This window comes from Myotis myotis, unplaced genomic scaffold, assembly GCF_014108235.1.
Source record: "Myotis myotis isolate mMyoMyo1 unplaced genomic scaffold, mMyoMyo1.p scaffold_m19_p_13, whole genome shotgun sequence".
Lineage (NCBI taxonomy): Eukaryota > Metazoa > Chordata > Mammalia > Chiroptera > Vespertilionidae > Myotis > Myotis myotis.
The window spans coordinates 23,435-47,047 of record NW_023416317.1 but is presented as its reverse complement, the minus strand read 5'-3'; the positions used below and the strand labels follow the sequence as shown (position 1 = coordinate 47,047).

Genomic DNA, 23,613 nt, shown 5'->3' with positions numbered 1-23,613 from the left:
GCCTCGGATTTCTTGGTGTTAATTTTGTATCCTGCTACATTGCCAAATTCATGTATTAAGTCCAGTAGCTTTTTGATGGAGTCTCTAGGGTTTTGTATGTATAATATCATGTCGTCTGCAAATAAGGACAGTTTTACTTCCTCTTTTCCAATTTGGATGCCTTTTATTTCTTCTTCTTGCCGAATTGCAATGGCTAACACTTCCAGTACTATGTTGAACAGGAGTGGTGAGAGGGGGCATCCCTGTCTTGTTCCTGTTTTTAGGGGAAATGGTGTTAGTTTTTGTCCATTGAGTATGATGTTGGCTGTGGGCCTGTCATATATGGCTTTTATTATGTTGAGGTATGATCCTTCTACTCCCACCTTGCTGAGAGCTTTTATCAAAAATGGGTGTTGAATTTTGTCAAATGCTTTTTCTGCATCAATTGATATGACCATGTGGTTTTTTTCTTTCAATTTGTTTATGTGATGTATCACGTTTATTGATTTGCGGATATTGTACCATCCTTGCATCCCTGGGATAAATCCTACTTGGTCATGGTGTATGATCTTTCTGATGTACTGCTGGATCCGATTTGCTAAGATTTTGTTGAGGATTTTGGCATCTATGTTCATGAGGGATATTGGCCTGTAATTCTCTTTCATGGTGTTGTCTTTACCTGGTTTTGGTATTAGGGTGATGCTGGCTTCATAGAATGAGCTTGGAAGTGTTCCTTCCTCTTGAATTTTTTGTAGTAGTCTGAGGAGGATAGGTTTTAGTTCTTCCTTGAATGTTTGGTAAAACTCCCCTGTGAAGCCGTCTGGTCCTGGGCTTTTGTTTGCTGGAAGCTTATTGATGACTGCTTCAATTTCTTCCATAGTTATTGGCCTGTTGAGATTTTTAGATTCTTCCTGATTGAGTTTTGGAATGTTGTATTTTTCTAGGAATTTGTCCATTTCCTCCAGGTTGTCTAGTTTGTTGGAGTAGAGCTGTCCATAGTATTTTTTAACAATCATTTGTATTTCTGTGGGGTCTGTTGTTATTTCGCCTCTATCGTTTCTGATTTTGTTTATTTGGGTCCTCTCTCTTTGCTTCTTGGTGAGTCTGGCTAGAGGTTTGTCAATCTTGTTTATCCTTTCAAAGAACCAGCTCTTGGTTTCATTGATTTTCTGTATTGTTTTTTTGGTCTCTATGTCATTTATTTCTGCTCTAATCTTTATTATCTCCTTCCTTCTGCTCACTCTGGGGTTTTCTTGTTGCTCACTTTCTAATTCTTTGAGTTGTAGAGTTAGATGATTTACTACCATTTTTTCTTGTTTTTTGAGATAGGCCTGTAGAGCTATAAACTTCCCTCTCAGGACTGCTTTCATTGTGTCCCATAGGTTTTGGATTGTTGTGTTTTCATTGTCATTAGTTTCCAGGATGTTTCGAATTTCTTCTTTGATTTCATTGGTAACCCAATCAATATTTAATAGCATGCTATTCAGCTTCCAGGTGTTTGAGTATTTTGGGTTGTTTTTATTGTAGTTTATTTCTAATATTATGCCATCGTGGTCTGCGAAGACGCTTTTTATGATTTCAATTTTCTTGAATTTGGGGATACTTTGCTTGTGACCCAATATATGGTCTATTTTTGAATATGTCCTATGAGCATTTGAGTAGAATGTATATTCCCTGGCTTTCGGGTGAAGTGTTCTGAAGATGTCTATTAAGTCCATCTGATCTAGTGAGTCATTTAGGATTGCTGTATCTTTGCTGATTATTTGTCTAGAGGACTTATCCAGTGCTGTCAGTGGTGTATTAAAGTCCCCTACTATGATTGTATTGTTGTCGATCTCTCCTTTGATATCTTCCAGGAGTTTTTTTATGAATTTGGGTGCTCCTGCATTGGGTGCATATATGTTTACCAGGGTTATATCTTCTTGTTGTATTGATCCCTTTAGTATTATGAAGTGGCCTTCCTTATCTCTTGTTATGGCCTTCACTTTGAGGTCTATTTTGTCCGATAAAAGTATTGCTACCCCAGCTTTCTTTTCCTTTCCATTTGCCTGAAAGATATTTTTCCAACCTTTCACTTTCAGTCTGCGTGAGTCCCTTCTAATGAGGTGGGTTTCTTGTAGACAGCAGATGTATGGGTCATGTTTTTTTATCCATTCAGCCACTCGATGTCTTTTGTTTGGAGCATTTAGTCCGTTTACGTTTAAAGTTATTATTGAAAGGTATTTGTTTGTAGGCATTTCTGTTTTTGTGTGGCTGTTTTCTTTCTGAGCTTTTTATTTCTTATTTTTATACCAGTCCCTTTAGCATTCCTTGCATTGCTGGCTTGGTGGTGATAAACTCCCTTAGCCTTTTTTTGTCTGTGAAGCTTCTTATTTCCCCTTCAAGTTTGAATGATAGCCTTGCTGGATAGAGTATTCTTGGATTCAGTCCTTTGCTTTGCATCACTTTGTAAATTTCCGTCCATTCTTTTCTGGCCTGATGTGTTTCTGTTGAGAAATCATTTGACAATCTAATGGGAGATCCCTTGTATGTAACTTTCCGTCTCTCTCTTGCAGCCTGTAAGATTCTCTCTTTGTCCTGAACATTTGCCATGGTAATTATGATGTGTCTTGGTGTGGGTCTTTTTGGGTTCACCTTGTTTGGGACTCTCTGGGCTTGTGTGACTTTTTTCTTCCCCACCTCAGGGAAGTTTTCTGATATTATTTCTTCTAATAGGTTTTCTAATCCTTGTTCATCCTTCTGTTGTTCTGGTACCCCTATTATTCGTATGTTGTTTCGTTTCATGTTGTCCCAAAGCTCCCTTAGGCTCTCCTCCTGTCTTTTCATTTTTTTCTCCAATTGCAGTACTTTTTGGGTGTGTTTTGCTTCCTTGTCTTCTAAATCACTAATTCGGTCCTCCGCTTCTCCTAGTCTACTGTTGATACTTTCAATGGAGTTTTTCATTGCAGCTATATCACTCTTCATTTCTTCTTGGGTCTTACTTAAGTTGTTGATTTTTTCATCTGTTTCTTCTAGCTTCTTCCATATGTTATCGATTTTTTCATCTGTTTCTTCTTGCTTCTTGGAGAGGTTGTTGATTTTTTCCTCCATCCGGTTTATGCACTCTAGGACCCTAATTCTGAATTCTTTTTCTGTCATGTTGCATGCCTCTGTATTACTTAGCTGCTTTTCTGGAGAGTCCTCCTTCTCTTTCCTTTGGGGGTTTCTTTGTCTACCCATGTTTGATCTCGCTGACATATCTAGACGTTGAGTCGTTCAGTGGCTGCTCCCTTGGTGGCAGTGACTCCTTGGTCTGTGGTTGCTCTTCGGGCGGTTGCGGTAGCAGCTGCTCTTCCGTTGGCAGCAGCTCCTCTGGTGGGTGCTGTTCACATCTGTGGTGGCTCTTCTGGCTGGTGGGGCAAGGTTTCACGTACAGCTGCTATTCCTCAGCAGAGGGTGTGGTGCTCAGGAGGTTGCTGTTGCTTTGATCTGCTGCGTTGTTTTAAAGGCACAAAATACAACACAACAAGGCACCACGTACCAGGCACTATACACAAATATATTCGCAATATTAATAACCCCAAATAAAGGTGACCACCTGAATTAAGAGAATTAGGGGATAAGGAAGAAGGAAGAGAAAAAGAGAAAAGAGAAAAAAGAAAAGAAAATTAGGGACCAAAAAAAGGAGTGCAAAAATGAAATTGGGAAAAAGGAGGGGGGAAAATAAAAGCGAGAAAAGAAAAGAAAAGAGAAAAAAAGAGCGAAAAGAGAGAATGAAGTGGAAGAGGGGAAGAGACTTTTTTACATGAGGAGAATACTCCTATAGAACAGCCATTAATCCCAACAAATTCCAGCAACAACTCCCTGGAGATGAATGCAAACTAGAAACATCCAATAATATAACGATGAAAATAGAATGGAGAACACTAATCCCAAAATAAAATAAAGAGAAAATAAAATGGCACTTTAAAAAAAAAAATGGTAAAATGGTAGCAGTAATAATGCTGGTTAAAAATAAGAAGGTAGTAATTAAAAGGGTAAAATCAGGTGATGGAAAAAAGAAGAGGAAAAGAAAAAAAAAAGAAGAAGAAGAAGAAAAAAAAAGAAAAAAAAATTGGTTTCTTAGTTAAAAGGTGAAAAAAGAAAAAAAAAAAAATATTGCAGTAGTGAAGGTCCTTCGGTTCTTCTATTCTTCAGTGTGGCTCGCCTTAGACCTGCCAGGTATTCAGGAGAGTGTTGAGTTTCCCTGCGATACCCTGTTCCTCTGTGTTGTAAACCACAGTCCTTATTTTAAAGCAAGCCGCATTTGTTTCCCAGACTGCCTTATTTTGTGTTTAGCAAAGAGTCAGTTTGTGGGTCAGCCTCTGGGTGGCAGTGTTCTGGGGTTGGCCTCTGAGGCTATAGGGCCTCTCTGTCCAGTGGAAGTTCACTGCCCAGAGCTGGCTGCGTAAGAGTTACCAGTGCTGTGTTCTCTTGTAAGTTTCTGCACTTCAGAACCTCTTTACACATCTTTTAAATGTCATATGTGAGATTTTTATACTCTTAGGTCTGGTTTGTAGATATAAAACACATATTTCATATTTTATTTTTGTTTGCTTTACAGTTTAAGATTATTCTAGCCTTCTTTGTTACTTTGTTCTCTTGCTTCCCTAACCTATTAGTGCTTACTGGATTTTCTGCTGCTTGGTCAGTTTGGAAAATAGAGTTTTTGCACTTTTAAATGTATTTGTGTCATTGCTGGTTGAACATATTTACTCTAGTAGTTAAAATGTGTTTATTTACTTTTTCTTCACTCCCTTGCATTCTATTAGCATAACTAATTGCTAATCAGAATAATTTAGTAACCTTCCCTCCTTACTCTACCCCCCCCACTCCCCCCCGAAAAAAAACAAACAAATGTTGTCTCGTGGTAATATGGTCTGAGGTGATGATCTCTCTAATAAATTTTTTTTAAATTGAAAGGTAGGAACTAGCAGAAATCTAATGAATTTTTCTTTCTTTCTCTCTTTATTTTTTTATTGCTTAAAGTATTACAAAGAGTATTACATATGTCTCCCCCCCCCCCCCCCCCCCCCCCGCCCTTGACAATCCCCTGGCCTCCCCTACCCCCCAGTGTCTTATGTCCATTGGTTATGCTTATATGTATGCATACAAGTCCTTTGGTTGATCTCTTACCCACCCCCCTCCTGCCCTCCCACCCTCCCCGGCCTTCCTGCTGTAGTTTGACAGTCTGTTCGAGGCAGCTCTGCTTCTGTATCTATTTTTGTTCATAAGTTTATAATGGTCTTTATTATCCAGAAATGAGTGACAGCATGTGGTATTTTTCCTTCATTGACTGGCTTATTTCACTTAGCATAATGCTCTCCAGTTCCATCCATGACGTTGCAAATGGTAAGAGTTCCTTCCTTTTTACAGCAGCATAGTATTCCATCGTGTAGATGTACCACAGTTTTCTAATCCATTCATCTACAGGTGGGCACTTAGGCTGTTTCCAGATCTTAGCTATGGTGAATTGTGCTGCTATGAACATATGGGTGCATATATCCTTTCTGATTGGTGTTTCTAGTTTCTTGGGATATATTCCTAGAAGTGGGATCACAGGGTCAAATGGGAGTTCCATTTGTAGTTTTTTGAGGAAACTCCATACTGTCTTCCATAGTGGCTGCACCAGTCTGCATTCCCACCAGCAGTGCACAAGTGTTCCTTTTTCTCCACATCCTCTCCAGCACTTGTCATTTGTTGATTTGTTGATGATAGCCATTCTGACAGGTGTGAGATGGTACTGCATCGTTGTTTTGATTTGCATCTCTCGGATGATTAGGGACTTTGAGCATGTTTTCATATGTCTCGGCTTTCTGAATGTCCTTTTTTGAAAGGTGTCTATTTAGATCCTTTGCCCATTTTTTGATTGGATTGTTTATCTTCCTTTTGTTAAGTTGTATGAGTTCCCTATAAATTTTGGAGATAAGGCCCTTATCAGATATGACATTGGCAAGTATGTTTTCCCATGCAGTGGGTTTTCTTGTTGTTTTGTTGATGGTTTCTTTTGCTGTGCAGAAGCTTTTTATTTTGATGTAGTCCCATTTATTTATTTTCTCTTTAGTTTCCAATGCCCTAGGAGTTGTATCGGTGAAGAAATTGCTTCGGCATATGTCTGAGATTTTGTTGCCTTTGGCTTCTTCTAGTATTTGTATGGTTCCCCGTCATATATTTAAGTCCTTTATCCATTTTGAGTTTATTTTTGTGTATGGTGTAAGTTGGTGGTCTAGTTTCATTTTCTTGCATGTATCTGTCCAATTTTCCCAACACCATTTACTGAAGAGACTATCTTGGCTCCATTGTATGTTCTTGCCTCCTTTGTCAAATATTAATTGAGCGTATTGGTTGGGGCTGATTTCTGGGCTATTCTATTCCATTGATCTATATGTCTGTTCTTGTGCCAGTACCAGGCAGTTTTGAGAACAGTGGCTTTGTAATACAGCTTGATATCTGGTATTGAGATCCCACCTACTTTGTTCTCTCAGGATCACTGCAGCTATTGGGGGTCGTTTTTTATTCCAGATGAATTTTTGGAGAGTATGTTCTAGGTCTGTGAAATATGCCATTGGTAATTTAATGGGAAGTGCGTTGAATTTATAGATTGCTTTGGGCAGTATGGACATTTTAATGATGTTGATTCTACCAATCCAAGAACATGGTATGTTCTTCCATCTCTTTATGTCTTCCTCTATCTCTTTTTTCAACGTCCTGTAGTTTTCTGAGAAGAGGTCTTTTACCTCTTTAGTTAAGTTTATTCCTAGGTAGCTTAATTTTTTTGGTGCGATGGTAAATGGGATTGCTTTTTTAGTCTCTCTGCACATTCACTATTGGTGTATAGAAATGCCATAGATTTCTTGGCGTTAATTTTGTATCCTGCTACATTGCCGAATTCTTTTATTAAGTCTAATAGTTTATTGATGGAGTCTTTAGGGTTTTTTAAGTATAATATGTCATCTGCAAATAAGGACAGTTTTACTTCTTCTTTTCCAATTTGGATGCCTTTTATTTCTTCTTGTCTAATTGCAATGGCTAATACTTCCAGAACTATGTCGAACAGGAGTGGTTAGAGTGGGCATCCCTGTCTTGTTCCTGTTCTTAGGGGAAATGGTGTTAGTTTTTGTCCATTGAGTATGATGTTGGCTGTGGGTTGTCATATATGGCTTTTATTATGTTGAGGTATGATCCTTCAATTCCCACCGTGCTGAGAGTTTTTATCAAAAATGGGTGTTGAATTTTGTCAAACGCTTTTTCTGCATCAATTGATATGACTATGTGGTTTTTTTCTTTCAATTTGTTTATGTGATGTATCACGTTTATTGATTTGTGGATATTGTACCATCCTTGCATCCCTGGGATAAATCCTACTTGGTCGTGGTGTATGATCTTTCTGATGTACTGCTGGATCCGATTTGCTAAGATTTTGTTGAGGATTTTGGCATCTATGTTCATGAGGGATATTGGCCTGTAATTCTCTTTCATTGTGTTGTCTTTACCTGGTTTTGGTATTAGGGTGATGCTGGCTTCATAGAATGAGCTTGGAAGTGTTCCTTCCTCTTGAATTTTTTGTAGTAGTCTGAGGAGGATAGGTTTTAGTTCTTCCTTGAATGTTTGGTAAAACTCCCCTGTGAAGCCATCTGGTCCTGGGCTTTTGTTTGCTGGAAGCTTTTTGATGGCTGCTTCAATTTCTTCTATAGTTATTGGCCTATTGAGATTTTTAGATTCTTCCTGATCAAGTTTTGGAATGTTGTATTTTTCTGGGAATTTGTCCATTTCCTCCAGGTTGTCTAGTTTGTTGGAGTAGAGTTGTCCATAGTATTTTTTAACAATCATTTGTATTTCTGTGGGATCTGTTGTTATTTCGCCTCTGTCATTTCTGATTTTGTTGATTTGGGTCCTTTCTCTTTGCTTCTTGGTGAGCCTGGCTAGAGGTTTGTCAATCTTGTTTATCCTTTCAAAGAACCAGCTCTTTGTTTCATTGATTTTCTGTATTGTTTTTTTGTTCTCTATGTCATTTATTTCTGCTCTAATCTTTATTATCTCCTTCCTTCTGCTCACTCTGGGCTTTTCTTGTTGCTCTCTTTCTAATTCTTTGAGCTGTAGATTTAGATGATTTACTACCATTTTTTCTTGTTTGTTGAGATAGGCCTGTAGAGCTATAAACTTCCCTCTCAGGACTGCTTTCATTGCGTCCCAAAGGTTTTGGATTGTTGTGTTTTCATTGTCATTAGTTTCCAGGATGTTTTTAATTTCTTCTTTGATCTCATTGGTAACCCAATCAATATTTAATAACGTGCTATTCAGCTTCCAAGAGTTTGAGTATTTTGAGTTGTTTTTGTTGTAGTTTATTTCTAATATTATGGCCTTGTGGTCTGAGAAGATGCTTGGTATGATTTCAATCTTCTTGAATTTGGGGAGACTTTGTTTGTGACCCAAAATGTGGTCTATTTTTGAAGATGTCCCATGAGCACTTGAGAAGAATGTATATTTTGTGGCTTTGGGGTGAAGTGTTCTGAAGATGTCAATTAAGTCCATCTGATCTAGTGAGTCATTTAGGATTGCTGTTTCTTTGCTGAGTTTTTGTCTAGCGGGTTTATCCAGTGATGTTAGTGGTGTATTAAAGTCCCCTACTATGATTGTATTGTTGTCGATCTCTCCCCTGATATCTTCCAGTAGTTTTCTTATGTATGTGGGTGCTCCTGCATTGGGTGCATATATGTTTATCAGGGTTATATCCTCTTGCTGTATTGATCCCTTTAGTATTATGAAGTGGCCTTTCTTATCTCTTGTTGTGGCCTTCACTTTGAGGTCTATTTTGTCTGATATAAGCATTGCTACCCCAGCTTTTTTTTCATTTCCATTTGCCTGAAAGATATTTTTCCATCCCTTCACTTTCAGTCTATGTGAGTCCCTTCTAATGAGGTGGGTCTCTTGTAGACAGCAAATATATGGGTCATGTTTTTTTATCCATTCAGCCACTCGATGTCTTTTGATTGGACCATTTAGTCTGTTTACGTTTAAAGTTATTATTGAAAGGTACTTGTTTGTAGCCATTTCTATTTTTTTTGTGTGGCTGTTTTCTTTCTGGGCTTTTTAGTTCTTTTTACACCAGTCCCTTTAGCATTTCTTGCATTGCTGGCTTGGTGGTGATAAACTCCCTTAGCCTTTTTTTGTCTGTGAAGCTTCTTATTTCCCCTTCAATTTTGAATGATAGCCTTGCTGGATAGAGTATTCTTGGGTTCAGTCCTTTGCTTTGCATCACTTTGTAAATTTCTGTCCATTCTTTTCTGGCCTGAAGTGTTTCTGTTGAGAAATCATTTGATAATCTGATGGGGGATCCTTTGTAGGTAACTCTCTGTTTCTCTCTTACAGCCTTTAAGATTCTGTCTTTGTCTTGTACATTTGCCATCGTTATTATGACGTGTCTTGGTGTGGGTCTTTTGGGGTTCATCTTGCCTGGGACTCTCTGTACTTGTGTAACTTTTTTCTTCCCCATATCTGGGAAGTTTTCTGACATTATTTCTTCAAATAGATTTTCTAATCCTTGCTGCTCTTCTTGCCCTTCTTGCAGCCCTATTATGCGTATGTTACTTCGTTTCATGTTGTCCCGAAGCTCCCTTAGGCTCTCCTCCTGCTTTTTAATTTTTTTCTCCAGTTGCTGTTCAGATTGAGCTTGTTTCTCTGCCTTATCTTCTAACTCACTAATTCGGTCCTCTGCTTCTTCTAGTCTGCTGTTGAAACTTTCCATGGTGTTTTTGATTGTAGCTATATCACTTTTCATTTCTTCCTGATTCTTGCATAGGTTGTTGATTTTCTCATCCATTCGGTGAATGAATTGTACAACCATTATTCTGAATTCTTTTTCTGTCATGTTGCTGCTTCAACTTCATTAATGTCCTTTCTTGGTGACTCCTCATTGTCTTTCCTCTGGGTGTTGTTTCGCCTCTTCATTCTGATTATCTCCCAATGGTTCAAACGTCGAGTTGCGTGGGCCTGGGCCGTGTGCAGTGGGAGCCTCCCACCACCCTGGTGTCACTGAAGAGCTCTGACACTAAGATGTGTGGTTGTCGTGGGTTGGTGGGAACCAGGCTCGCTCAGAGTCAGTGTTGTCAGCGCTCAATGTGGCCTCGTACGCGCCCTTTGAATCAGGGACCCTGCCTGCACCGTGCTGAAACAGAGACCCCCCCCTGAAGCGTGTTGAAAACCAGAGCCCCCTAGCGTGTGCCAGGAGTCAGAGTTCCCCAGAATCCAGTATCAGAGTCTCTGTTGCTTCGCATGACCTTGCCTTGAGAATCAGGGTCCCTGTGTGCCCTTGCACCAGGAATTGGAGTCACTGGCTCTTAGTATGAATGCACAGGAAATCAGGATCTCAGGCGCAGGTGAAAAGAACATAGTCAAGTCACTGGTGCTTGGTGCTGCCTTCTGCCCAGAGAATCGGGGTCCCTGGGCCTGTGATACGTGGGACAAATTCCCGGTGTTCGCGCGATTGCTCCCAGCCCAGGGCTCAGAAGCCGGCAGTGTGCATAGGATCAGTTGCAAGGTGCTCGCGCACTTCCAGGCTAAAGTTCCTGGAGCGCTGAGGCCCCGGCCAGGGGTGGGTCTATCAGTTAGTTACTCTGGTGCTGCCCGCAAGCCTGCGGGAAGGGGGGATGGGCTCTGTTACTCACGGATCTGCCACGGGGATTTCTGAACTTTTGGTGTCCGCAGGTCTGTAGCTGTGATCACAGGTCTCTGTCCCCAGTGGCTGCAGGGTCCTGGTATGCGTCTGAGATCAGACTGGGTGGTGCTGAGGCCAGGATCCTAGTCTCAAGCAGCTGTTTCCCAAGATCATGAATTTTTTCTTGACGACTTTATTTGATGCAAATAAAATTCCTACTACAGTAGGCTCTGTAAAAGATGATTCACTTGACTAAAATCTGAATTTCTGCAGTTTGGTTTAAGATACAAAATCCTCCTGTATAATAAAAGGGTAATATGCAAATTGTCCCCTCCACCGGGAGTTTGACTGAAGTTCAACCAGGGGGTGGGGCCGGCTGGCTGGGCTGATTGACCCTGATTGGTGTGGGCCAGCCATACCCCACCTGTGCACGAATTCATGCACCAGGCCTCTAGTATATGTATATGAATATTGATGTATGTGTATATTTTATCCACATGTTAAAGTCTGAATATAGAAAGAACCTATTGATGTCAAGCATGTCAAACTCGCGGTTGGCGCACCGCGAGTGTGATATGCTTGCACTTTAAGTAAAGATAATACTGCAGAAAACGAGTGGCATTTCTGTCTTTTGTGGGACTTCAGAGGCAACAAAACTGAACTCATTCAGCCTTTAAAAATTGTGATATTTAAGTTAGTTTCCACTTAAATAGTGTTAACTAAAGCACAAAAGTGAATTGGCTATTGTAGCTTTTTTCTTAAATAAGATGTCTGGTTTAATGATTACCTCTTTAGTCTTTTACTCTACTGGCCTCTTTGTTATATTTTGTATTTATCTTTTTTTTATTATGTTTTTATTGATTGGAGAGAGAGAGGACTGGAGAGGGATAGAGATATAAAAATATCTATGAGAGAGAAACAATCTATCAGCTGCTTCCTGCATACCCTCTTATTGGGATCAAGCCTGAAACCCAGACATGTGTCCTAACAGGGAATCACACCGTGACCTCTTGGTTCCTGGGTCAAGCTTAACCACTGAGTCACACCGGCTGGGCAGTATTTATCTTTTTTGTGAAGAAAGTTGCTTATACACATAGAGATGAGGTAGTTAATTATCTGAATTTGTTTATCTTGTAACTTCAAGTCAAATTCATATTTATTTTTTTAATATTTTTATTGATTTTATTTTGTGTTTAATCTTCATTGTGGAGAATATTAGAGATGTCCCCCATTGCCCCTCTTTACCTGTTCCTGTCCTGCCCCAGGCCTTCACCACCCTACTATCTATGTCCATAGGTAAGATCTATGGTTAATTTCTTCCTGTTCCTGCCTCCCCCCTTCCCTCTGAGATTTGTCGGTCTGTTCCATGCATCCATATCTCTGATTCTATTTTATTCAGTTTATTTTGTTCATTAGATTTCTTGTTCATTTTTATTTTTATATTCAATTGTTGATATGTATTTGCTGCCAGTTTTTTCACTTTTTTTCTTTATTGATTAAGGTATTACTTATGTGTCCTTATCCCACCCCCTATTTCGCCCCCCCCCCCCCATGCCCTCACACTCCTGGTGTCTGTGTCCATTGGTTATGCTTGTATGCATGCATACAAGTATTTTGGTTGATCTCTCCCCTTTACCCCCACCCTCCCCTACCTTCCCTCTGAGGTTTGAGCATTTGATCAATGCTTCTCTGTCTCTGGATCTGTTTTTGTTCAGCAGTTTATGTTGTTCATATATTCCATAAATGAGTGAGATCATGTGATATTTCTCTCTGACTGGCTTATTTCGCTTAGCATAATGCTGTTGCAAGTGGCAAGAATTCCTTTTTTTTTACCTCAGTGTAGTATTCTATTGTGTAGATGTACCACAGTTTTTTAATCCACTCATCTGCTGATGGGCATTTAGGCTGTTTCCAGATCTTAGCTATGGTAAATTGTGCTGCTATGAACATAGGGGTGCATATATCCTTTCTGATTGGTGTTTCTAGTTTCTTGGGATGTATTCCTAGAAGTAGGATCACTGGGTCAAATGGGAGTTCCATTTTTAGGTTTTTGAGGAAACTCCATACTGTTCTCCACAGTGGCTGCACCAATCTGCATTCCCACCAGGAGTGCACGAGGGTTCCTTTTTCTCCACATCCTCTCCAGCACTTGTCATTTGTTGATTTGTTGATGATAGCCATTCTGACAGGTGTGAGATGGTACTGCATCGTTGTTTTGATTTGCATCTCTTTTTTTTAAAATATATTTTTTTATTTCAGAGGAAGGGAGAGGGAGAGAGAGAGAGAAACATCAGTGAGGAGAGAGAATCATTGATCGGCTGCCTCCCGCATGCCCCCCACTGGACATCGAACCCACAGCCTGGGCATGTGCCTTTGACTGGAATCGAACCAGGGACCCTTCAGTTCACACGCTGAGGCTCTCTTTACTGAGCCAAACCAGCCAGGGATCGGATGATTAGTGACTTTGAGCATGTTTTCATATGTCTCTTGGCCTTCCTTATGTCCTCTTTTGAAATGTATCTGTTTAGGTCTGTTGCCCATTATTTGATTGGGTTGTTTATCTTCCTTTTAAGTTGTATGAGTTCCCTGTAAATGTTGGAAATTAAACCCTTATTGAAGATAATATTGGCAAATATCTTCTCCCATGCAGTGGGCTTTCTTGTTTTGTTGATGGTTTCTTTTGTTGTGCAGAAGCTTTTTATTTTGATGTCAGCCCATTTGTTTATTTTCTCCTTGGTTTCCATTGCCCTAGGACAGGAGTGGGCAACCTCTGGCACGCGTGCCAAACATGGCACGCCAGTAACTTTTGCTGGCACACGAAACCCTCTCTTATAATCTTCCATTTACAGTTTTTCAGTAAACGGACATATTGCAGTCATACTAAGATATATAACTAATGTAAAATGTGTAACCTTATTTCCTTGGAATTAAAAGGAATATTTTTTAAAACAGATATATCTTTGGTGTTGTGCCTCTATAGTTGGTTTTTGGAGCATTTGTGTCTTCTTGCATTCTCCGTTAAATAGTAGGTGGGACCAGGATGATAATAGGAACTAAGATTTATTGAACGCTTCATAAAATATTTCAGGTACTATTAAGTGATTTATGTATATCATGTAAGAAGTGTGCTTTCAGAATCCCTGTTTTCCTAATATAAGAACATCATGATTTAAGACAAGTAAATTCAACTTGGGCAAGGTCCCCCAGTCACCTAGCCAGTGTGTGTGTGTGTGTGTGTGTGTTAGATTTTGTAGGCATTCTTATTTTAAAAATGCTGGCTAGTCATGGCCTTTTTAAGCGTATGTGTTTTTCTCAGTTCCTTAAATACTATAAAAAATTCCATGTTACAGTGTGAGCAAAATAAAGGTAATATATTACAGAGTAAACTGAATGCATTATTTTTGAAATAAACCAAAATATTTTTCTACTAAGTTATTTTATAGTATGCCTTTTCTAATGAACATCTTTCCCCCATTACCCAAATTTAGGGATTCTGGTTCATGTTTTTCATTGAAAGTGAGTTGCGTCCTTTTTTGTTCCCCTTTTTTTGGGCACATGTATCTTAATTTAGTGAATTTTATTGGGGAAAGCCTTAATATTTTCAGGAGATAAAATATAAGCTATTTTGTGTGCTATGTGTAATGGGAGAGTACCAGAAACCAAACCTTTCTTATAGTTGTACCAAGCATTCATTTTGATTTATCTGGTTTATTCTTATGCCTCCTTTCAAAGACCTACCTCAAATTAAATGTTCCCACGTTCATGCTTACTTCCCTGGCATGCATTTTTTTCTATCCTCATTGCACTGTGTGTACTTAATATTATTACCTTTTATTATTATAACTATTTACATGTCTATCTGCTTGGCCAGTAAGTTTTTCTAGCATATAATAGGCCCTCCTATTTATTTGACAATATATTTTTTTAAATAAATCTTTGTTTTTCAGATTATTACAGTTGTTCCCCCTTTTTCCCCCCATAGCGCCCCTCCACCCATTTCCCACCCCACCCTCTGCCCTTACCCCCCCACTGTCCTCATCCATAGGTGTACGCTTTTTGTTGCCGAGTCAAAGGTCATACACATGGAAAATGTAGCTATTTCCATCTGCGATGTGTCCCTGTGCTCAGAAAGGTCTCTCATGACTTCTTCACCCTCAGAAAGGGTACGGAGCCACGTAACGGCTTTTTAAAATACTGTGTCCTCTTATGTTTAAAATGAGGATTTCGCTGTCAAAAGTGAGGAGAAAGCAACACTACAGCTGCTCTCGCCCCTCTCGCCCTTCAGGTGATAGTTGTGCGTGGGCTGCGAGCTGGTTCGCGGGCAGTCAACGAAGCGTCTGGGCGGCTCGCGCGGTTCCACCGGCTTCCCAGGGACCATCAGAGCCTCACAAGGGCCGTCGGAGCCTCACAGGGGCCTTCGCAGCCTCACGCAGCCTCGCAGGGGCCGTTGCAGCCTCACGCAGCCTCACAGGGCTGTCGCAGCCTTGCAGGGGCCGTCACAGCCTCGCAGCGGGCGCCGCATCCCACGTTGGGGGTAAAGGTGCGAGACAGAAGCTGTCTCTCCTGCTGCTCCCTTGCGTATCGCCGATGCTGTAAGTTTCTGAGAGCAGTGTGCAGGTGCTGGACATCATACTTTAACTGGTCAACACGAAGTCTGGCATTCTGTCTTTCGTTGGGCGGCTCCTTGCTGGACAAAATCTCCAGGTGTTCTTGCTGGCTGAATATCTGGTATGCTTGCTTGGATTTTGTTTTCTTCTAAGTGCACAGACTGCTTGTCTGCCGTCTCCCGGCGTCCCATGTGAGACTGGATCTGGTGGACCTGCTTGTGCGTATGCTGGTACAGCGGTTCCATGTCACTGGCCCAGCTGGGTCCAGCTCCGGCTTCCTCTGAACCTGATTCTGTTTCTTGAGTGTGTCCCTTATGGATGCGAGGAGTTGAAATCTGCGGTTTGTTGGGTTAGGCTGCAAAAGCGCAGGCGGTTCCTTTTGTGCCACTGGTACAGCTTGGCTGGGGATGTAAATTGAGTAGGGTGGGGTCCCCGGGAGTCACCAGGGTGGAGCAAAGGGCCATGGCGTCTCCGCGACTCCTCACCTCTCTGCGACTCCCTCCGCGTCTCTGCATCCCCAAGTGCCAGCGAGCAAGCCTCCCTTGCTCTCTGACCCACTGCAAAGCCATCCCGCCTCTCCCCATAGGGGTCTGGGACCCCAGAGTCCCGCCCCAAACAAGCTCAGTGGATTTGAGAGTCTGTAACCCCTTCTGATTGAAAAAAACCGCGCATCCAGTTGCAGCCCGCCTGGCATGCGCCCCCGTACCTCTGTTCTGGGCGCCTCTGCATATCCTACTCAGTCTCAGTGCGCTTCTTTCTTTCCTTCCAGTTGTAGAACTTCCACTGGGCCAGCTCTCCCATGGTTCTGGATGGTAGCTGTTTTGTCTTATAGTTGGTAGTTTCAATGTTGTTGTGGGAGGCAGCAGGCACAGGTCTATACCTTATGCCGCCATCTTGGTTCTCTGAAAATAATAACTGTATGTAAAGACACCTTTTAGTGCAGTGTTCAAAATTACAATGTTAAAATTTCCAATGGATTCTGTTATTTACAAGTAAATAATATATAATCCTGTTCAAGTGAGGAAGGGAAGTGTTTGACATTTAGTGCCATCTCTTGGGCATTTGACAAAATGACTTTAAAGGCTTCTGAAAGTGTCTGTGAATGAAAATGAATTTTGCCGACATTGCTATGCAACGTAATGTACATCTTCCTCCTGAAAGCGGTAATGATAATCACCCAAACATAAATAGTTCATAATTGGCTGCAGTTTTACTTAACCTTCCTAGAGAAAATTAGCCAAACATTTAGTGTACATGTGTTAAATGGGAAGCTTAAATATACTCATTTTTTAAAGCTTATTTTAATTTAAGAGAAAGTATTAGCTTTTGATGTGTGAAAGAAATTTACTTGATGGAAAGACATCTGTAAGTATTTGCCAGTTAAGGATTTAAAAAAATTTTTTTAAAAAAAAACATGTTCTTTTATTGATTTTTTACAGAGAGGAAGGGAGAGGGATAGAGAGTTAGAAACATCGATGAGAGAGACATGGATCAGCTGCCTCCTGCATACCCCCCACTGAGGATGTGCCCGCAACCAAGATACATGCCCTTGACCGGAATCGAACCTGGGACCCTTTAGACCACAGGCCGACGCTCTATCCACTGAGCCAAACCGGGCAGGGCAAGGATTTTAAAATTCTTAACACAGGGTGCTTTTTTGTTTATTTTTGGTTAATATATAAACTTTTAATTACAGTGTCACTATGAGATATTTACTGAGGAAGTAACAGGTTGTGGTGGTGTGTTTAAGGTTTGGAGAGTAGTGATCTAGAAGAGGGGCTAAGGTTCAGGTATATTGCTATCATGTAGTACACTTAAGATGTACCTATATATATATCAAAGCCTAAGTGACTGTTATGACCAGACAGCCGACCAGTAGCTAGAATGCACACTGACCACCAGGGGACAGATGCTTAACACAGGAGCTGCCCCCTGGTGGTCAGTTGCACTCCCACAACCAACCTCCCGCAGTCCCTCCCCCCAGCCTGCCAGGCCAAGGGACCCCACCTGTGCAGGAATTCATGCAATGGGCCTCTAGTTATAATTATAAAGCAGAACCATACCTCTAGTACTTTTCCATTGGAATTATTTGTCTTATTCTATCTGATAACAAAACATAGTTTATTTGAAGACTTTAAAGAAATCTTTGTGTGTAAAAGAATGATTGAGGAAAAAATTTTGAGTTGAAACAAATTTGTTATTTTCAGTTTTTAAACTTTCTGTTAATTTTGGATATTCTGTATTGCTTTTTAAGGTAAGGAAGGGAAAATTGTTTTCTTTGTAAATAAAATGATAGGTGTGCCTGTTGTCTTGCCTATTTTTAAATGACTCATTCATTCCCCTATTGTAGCATTTTCTTTTGTAGCTTAACACATGGATAAAAGCTTTAAAAAGTGAGACTGATAATGTTTCTAATTTTCTTAATAATTAATGGACCTCAAACTATAAAATTATATTCTTTTACAGTATCCCTTTTACTATTCAGCGGCTATGTGAATTGCTAACAGATCCGAGGAGAAATTATACAGGAACAGACAAATTTCTCAGAGGAGTAGAGAAGGTATATATTTTGTTAATTGAAATTATATTAAACTGTAACATAATAGATTTAAAAAAAACGCATTGAGTAAGAGTTGTTGTAGTCACCTTTTCTTGAAATAAGTTTCTCAACCTACTTGAAGTTTTTCCCAAATTGTTGTCTGAATTGTGGTCAGAGTTTCGGAGAGATTTAATAGAGGGGCAGAGGAGAGCTTATATCAATTAAGTTTAGGAAAGCAACTTAGGATTCTCTCCTGGATATTCATAGTATACATCAATATATTAAATGTTCTATGAAGTTCTATAATTGATATTTTAACTTTATTAGAGTGTTTTGCAAACGTGTTAATCCATGGAATTCATTTATTTCAGTTCTGGAATTGAGATGTACACAACTCTGGAAAATCACTGATACAAAGCATTAAATTAGATGTTGAGAAAGGTAAAGGTCAGCTTGAAGAATGAAGAAAACATTAGGTTTTCTGTGAGTGAGGTGATATTAGTAATAAGGAAAGGGCATTTCGGACTGAGGGAAGAGCATGATGAGCAAAGACAGCAAGGTGTTTGAGGAAGTTGACTTGGGTAAAGAAGGTGAAGGAGCCCTGGAAACCAAGAAGGGACCAGTGGGTGGCTAATTCCCTCACTTGGTGATTGATCCTAGTCCAGTGTTCATTTTAAGATTATAATTCAAATTCAATTTATTTATCCTGGGAGCTGGAATCCAAAACTGTTACTTAGTCATTTACAGAAGATCATAAGGCCTTACCAGATTGTTTTTAATCTCTTGTGGTATATGATACTACACATCAGGTTTGATTGGTACTGCTTATAAGGAAATTCATTTATACTTGGCCTAAAACTTCAATGTCTAAGTATCTTGGGGGTGATTCTAACTACAATAAGGAGAGGGTGGTTCTACTTTATTACATGAAATATATAATGTTAGGGCTCCAAAGTAACTAAAGTAGAGTAAAAAAAATAAATGCATTAGTAGGATATTAGATTTTGGTCTTTTGTTTGTAAGTTTTATTTTAAAATTTTTGTTAGTAAAATCAGAATAAATAGAAACTTAACCTACCAGGATGAATTTGAGAAATTAAAAACAAATGATTAAACTTACACTGTAGTACTTTTCCTCATGTTAAATCACCAATTTTTGCTTGCAGAATGTGATGGTGGTTAGCTGTGTATATCCTTCTTCAGAGTAAGTAGAGAGACTTTTCTATTTCTAATATGTTAGTCTTAAAAAATTGCATTTATTTTATATGTAATGAAACATAATTACATTTATAAATACCTGCGAATCTATCACCCAGTTTCCAAAATTGAATATTACCAATAATATTACCTGTGTGTTTTTGCAATAAAGGGGTTTGGATTAAGGAGATTTGTGATTTACCATAATCTTCACATTGTTTGGATTTATGTATTGTCATGGCACTCAGGGCCCTGGGATCTTATCCTAGATACCTTTCCAGGGCATCTTTAGATATTTGGCTACTTGATTACATTCCTCTTCATGATGGAAAACTGTTTCCAGTTCTCCAGATTTATATAGCAAATTAAGATATCGGTTAAGGGTACAGTCCTTGGCACTATTAATGTTTTGTTAATGAGTGGATATCTTGGAAATTACAGTAAGTTTAGCAATGCCCCTGGCCTCTACTCCCTGGCTGTCACTAGTATCCCCTTTTCCCCAAAAAAAGTCTTCAGACACTGTCCAATGTCTTCTGGGATGCAGTGTGGAGTAGAGGGGTTGTGAGGAGGACGTTGCCTCCCATTGAGAAAAGTTGGTTTAATACGTTAAGTGCCAGCCTGTTTTGTCTTCTGGAAAGAAAGTATAGTGTCAGTCACTAGTGACTGACTGGGCATTTAACGTGTTAAGGTTAAAAAAATCTCTGATTTAATAGACAAAAACTGAATTTCTTTTCAAAATTTTTTCAAGAATATACATGTTATTAAGATAATCCCATGATTGTTATTTCTCACAGAGGTCTTATTGTTTGGTTTTGCAACAGTGATATCTTACAAAAGATGAAAATTCTTGATTCCTGTCAAAACTAATACATGAAACCATCCATAACAGTGTTTGTTTTGTCTCATAGGAAAAACAATTCTAATAGTTTAAATCGAATGAATGGTGTTATGTTTCCTGGAAATTCACCAACTTATACTGAAAGGTAAGACTCTTGATTTTTAATATCCAAAGAAAGAATTTACATATTTTAGTTTTGAGTAGCAGGCTCAATATTCTTTTTTAAAAATTAGGATTAAGAGGATAATAAAATATACTAAACAGAATTAGTTAATGTGGATCTGAAAGTCAGAATGACCTTGAAAGGGATGACTTTTAGCAAAATGGGAAAATGATGTTCACTTGTCTTACCACAGGGCTAATATCAATGGGCCAGGAACACCTAGGCCACTTAATCGACCAAAGGTTTCTATGTCAGTCCCCATGACAACCAATGGCTTGCCTGAGAGCACAGATGACAAAGAGTCAAACTTACAGCAAACTGAGGACAAAAGTCACAGGTGTGTTTGAGATTTATATTTAAAAACAAAAACTGTTTATAAAATACTAGCATTGGTGATTTTCAGCACTCATTGTTTACTATCTATAATTTACTAAAGGTTTTGAGGTATAGGACAGGTTTTAATGTGATAGGAGCTTTAGCACATACTGAAGATGGGCATAGAAAAGACTAAAACTGCTAAATTGGGGAGGTCCTCCTTATAATGGGGTCTTACGAAAATAAGGTGGTCATGATGTATTTTAATTTTTTTTGAAAATTACTAGAAAATATATTTGTAAATGAGTTGAAATTTTGTGAATAATAATATATAGATCATAAAATGAAACATTTATATCTCATCAAATTTTCTGCATCATTTAAGGGAAAGAAGATTGAATGAGTGAGAGGATTTAAAGAGCATGCCCATATGGAAGACTTGTAGTTTTATTATAGGAGAGCATTTAACTTACTGGAGAATTGAACCAAAAAGGTCATATAACTTATTGACTAGTTCCAAATGGTAAATATTCATTAAACAGTTTAGGTTCCCTTGAAAATTTTCTCGTGTTCTCTTGGCCCAGGTGGTATAATTTAACTTTGACACTGAAATACAATTTAAAAAAATAATTAGATTTTTTAAATGAGAATGTAGAGGATGAAGAAAATAATTTTATTAACGACACTTAAAAAAACCATTTACAGTCATTCTCCGACACCTGGATCGGAAAGCTCCTCAGTGAGCCCGATGAAAAATAAACACCCAGGTGAAGATGCTGTGGACGCTGAGGGGCATGAGGTAAAAAGACTTCGGTTTGACAGAGAAAGTGAAGTCAGGGAGACAGCCAGTCAGACGTCTTCCAGTGAAATTTCTTCCGTTCTGGTAGAAGAAACAGATGCATCATCTTCATCTCAGGATAAAGACAAAGAAAGTGGTTGTTCCAGGCAACACTGTACAGAAGAGGAGGAAGAGGAAGAGGAAGAGGAGGAAGAAGAAGGTATTTAGAAACCATCTGTAAAAGGGTGGAGTAAGGAGATCCTCAAAGAACGTAACATAATGCTGATGTTGGGCTTTTCTCCCACATTTATATAGTTGCTGCTCAATTTCAGGGAATATGATTTTGAACTGTAGAATATCACAGTTCATGAAATTGGAGGTATTTTGAAAATAAAATTTAACTACAACATTTGCTTATTTTTAGAGTCTTTTATGACATCAAGAGAAATGATCCCTGAAAGAAAAAATCAAGAAAAAGAATCTGATGCCTTAACTGTGAATGAAGAGACTTCTGAGGAAAATAATCAGATGGAGGAATCTGGTCTGACTCAAGCCGGGAAAGATTTCCATTCTGAAGGTAGTGAGAACACAGGCCCTGGCAGTGGTGGCTCTGATTGCCATGAAACAGAGGAATTGGCAGAACCCAGCTCTAATGAGACTGGAGAGGTTCTCTCAGAATCATCCATGGAAAACGATGATGCAGCCACAGAGGTCACAGAGGAACCAATGGAACAAGACTAATTAGAGACAGTATTTTACATACAGTTCTGGTTTTACACTGTATAAAACTCTTATGTAATAAAGTGGACCTTTAGTTTTACAAGAGAAGCAGGTTGTAATATAAAGTATTTTGTGGGATAAATCCTGAAAGAGTTGTACATGTAAGAACTATGAATATTGGTTCCATAGGTCCTGCTTACCGCTGACTGTTTTGGTTTGGTCAAATCAGTGGTTTGTGTGTATAGATTTTTTTTTTTTTTTTTAGAATTAAAGTTTTTTAACTGGAAAGTAATTATAATTTTGAAAACCTTTTGGAGATTATTTAGTTTATACATACACAAAAAAGCTTTTTGTCTTGTCTTTTTCTGACAGCTCTAGCAGTTTTCATATTTTGGTCATAGTTTCAACATTTTAACGTGAATTTTAGGGTTTCATGCTGATTTCCAGATTTTATTGTTTGACTGTACAATGGAACTTTAAGTCATATATGCATACATATATATATATACATATATATACACATATATATTATTCTAAGGGGGGAAATGTTATATTTTTCTGTTTCTATAAGAGATGAATAAATACAGTGGATACTTTTTCTATTGGTCATGACTGAGTTCACTCTTTCAGAAGACAGTTTCTTTCTCTTCTAAGTAACTCAAATAAAATTTGGCCCTTGTGAAACCCTGGAAATCTAGAGTCTGTTGAAATACCAGGTTAAACACATTCCAAGAGATCTGTTAAAACAAATTCTTTTGTATACCTCTGAGGTGCCTGAAACGACTTCATTATTTATGAGAAAATGTGCTTTATCTTGGAAATTGTGTTCAAACATGAGCTTACTATTTTGTAGAATGAATGCTTATAAAGCTGACATGAGAACGTCTCAGAACTGAGCAGTTTCCTTAACTTTTTGCTTGCTTTTCTGAACATTGTGAATATTACACATTTCTTTCTAAATTATTCTAGAGTATAATATGTCAATGATATGAAACACCACTGTACTGGAAGAATTAATATATTACTTTAGTAATGTACTGGAGCTAAATGACTGAAGCTTTAGGGGTGCATAGAAATCACCATAATTTGTATGACATTTTGAAGTGAATTAAATATTTTTGAACATGCTTCTTCAACAGCCAGTGTTATATTTTTCAGATCAACAGAAAGCACAATAATTACTGTAAACTCAATATTTTCAAATTCACATATCTAATGTCATGTAAGATGCAATTTTCCTGTCAAATTACTGGCTGCCAAATTTATACCTGTTTCTTTGGCTGTACCTTTTGATATTTAGAATTTTTAAATTTCTGTAAAGTAGATTTTGTAGGATGTAATGTGTTCACTGCCTTTGTGACGCGGTATATAACTGTAAATTTCTGTGTGTAAACTGAATGCTTGGGCTTTCAATACAGTATTCATATAAAGCAATAAATACTAATGTTATGAAATATTTGAGTACATTTTTATCAAAAATAAAATCTCTTTTAGTTTCAGATACCTGAAGTAAACAGATGAACTTATAAAACTGATGCAAACAATTTCTGACACTGTATCATAATGCTTTTGGGTGATTTGGATGGCAACTACAATTTTGCATTTTGACTACTTAAATTGCTATGACTAAAAATACCAGGACGATTTGGCTTCGTTTATGTTTGTAGGGTAACATACTACTGACTGGCTTGACTTCGGTTCACAGCAGCTAGATATATCTATGAATATGTGGTAGTCGAAATAAGAACAATACTGATTTACTGTACTGGAGAAAAATCACACACACTTTTTTTAATGTTGCAAAAA

General features: G+C 38.7%; 1 protein-coding gene across 6 annotated transcripts in view; it reads left to right on the top strand.

Moving 5' to 3' along the window:
* Positions 1-23,261, top strand: part of PPP4R2 (protein phosphatase 4 regulatory subunit 2) — a 67,000-nt gene extending 43,739 nt beyond the window's left edge. For 4 of the 6 annotated variants that reach the window (XM_036331547.1, XM_036331542.1, XM_036331543.1 and 1 more), the window contains 6 exons: positions 17,725-17,818; positions 18,963-19,000; positions 19,902-19,976; positions 20,188-20,331; positions 21,015-21,307; positions 21,512-23,261. In XM_036331547.1, coding sequence (XP_036187440.1) covers positions 17,725-17,818; positions 18,963-19,000; positions 19,902-19,976; positions 20,188-20,331; positions 21,015-21,307; positions 21,512-21,828 — 961 coding nt within the window. In that variant the 3' untranslated portion in view covers positions 21,829-23,261. Of the gene's footprint in view, positions 1-17,724; positions 17,819-18,962; positions 19,001-19,901; positions 19,977-20,187; positions 20,332-21,014; positions 21,308-21,511 lie in introns of those variants that run through there. The other 2 variants (XM_036331545.1, XM_036331548.1) reach the window with 2 other exon arrangements.
* The last annotated feature ends 352 nt before the right edge of the window (positions 23,262-23,613 follow it).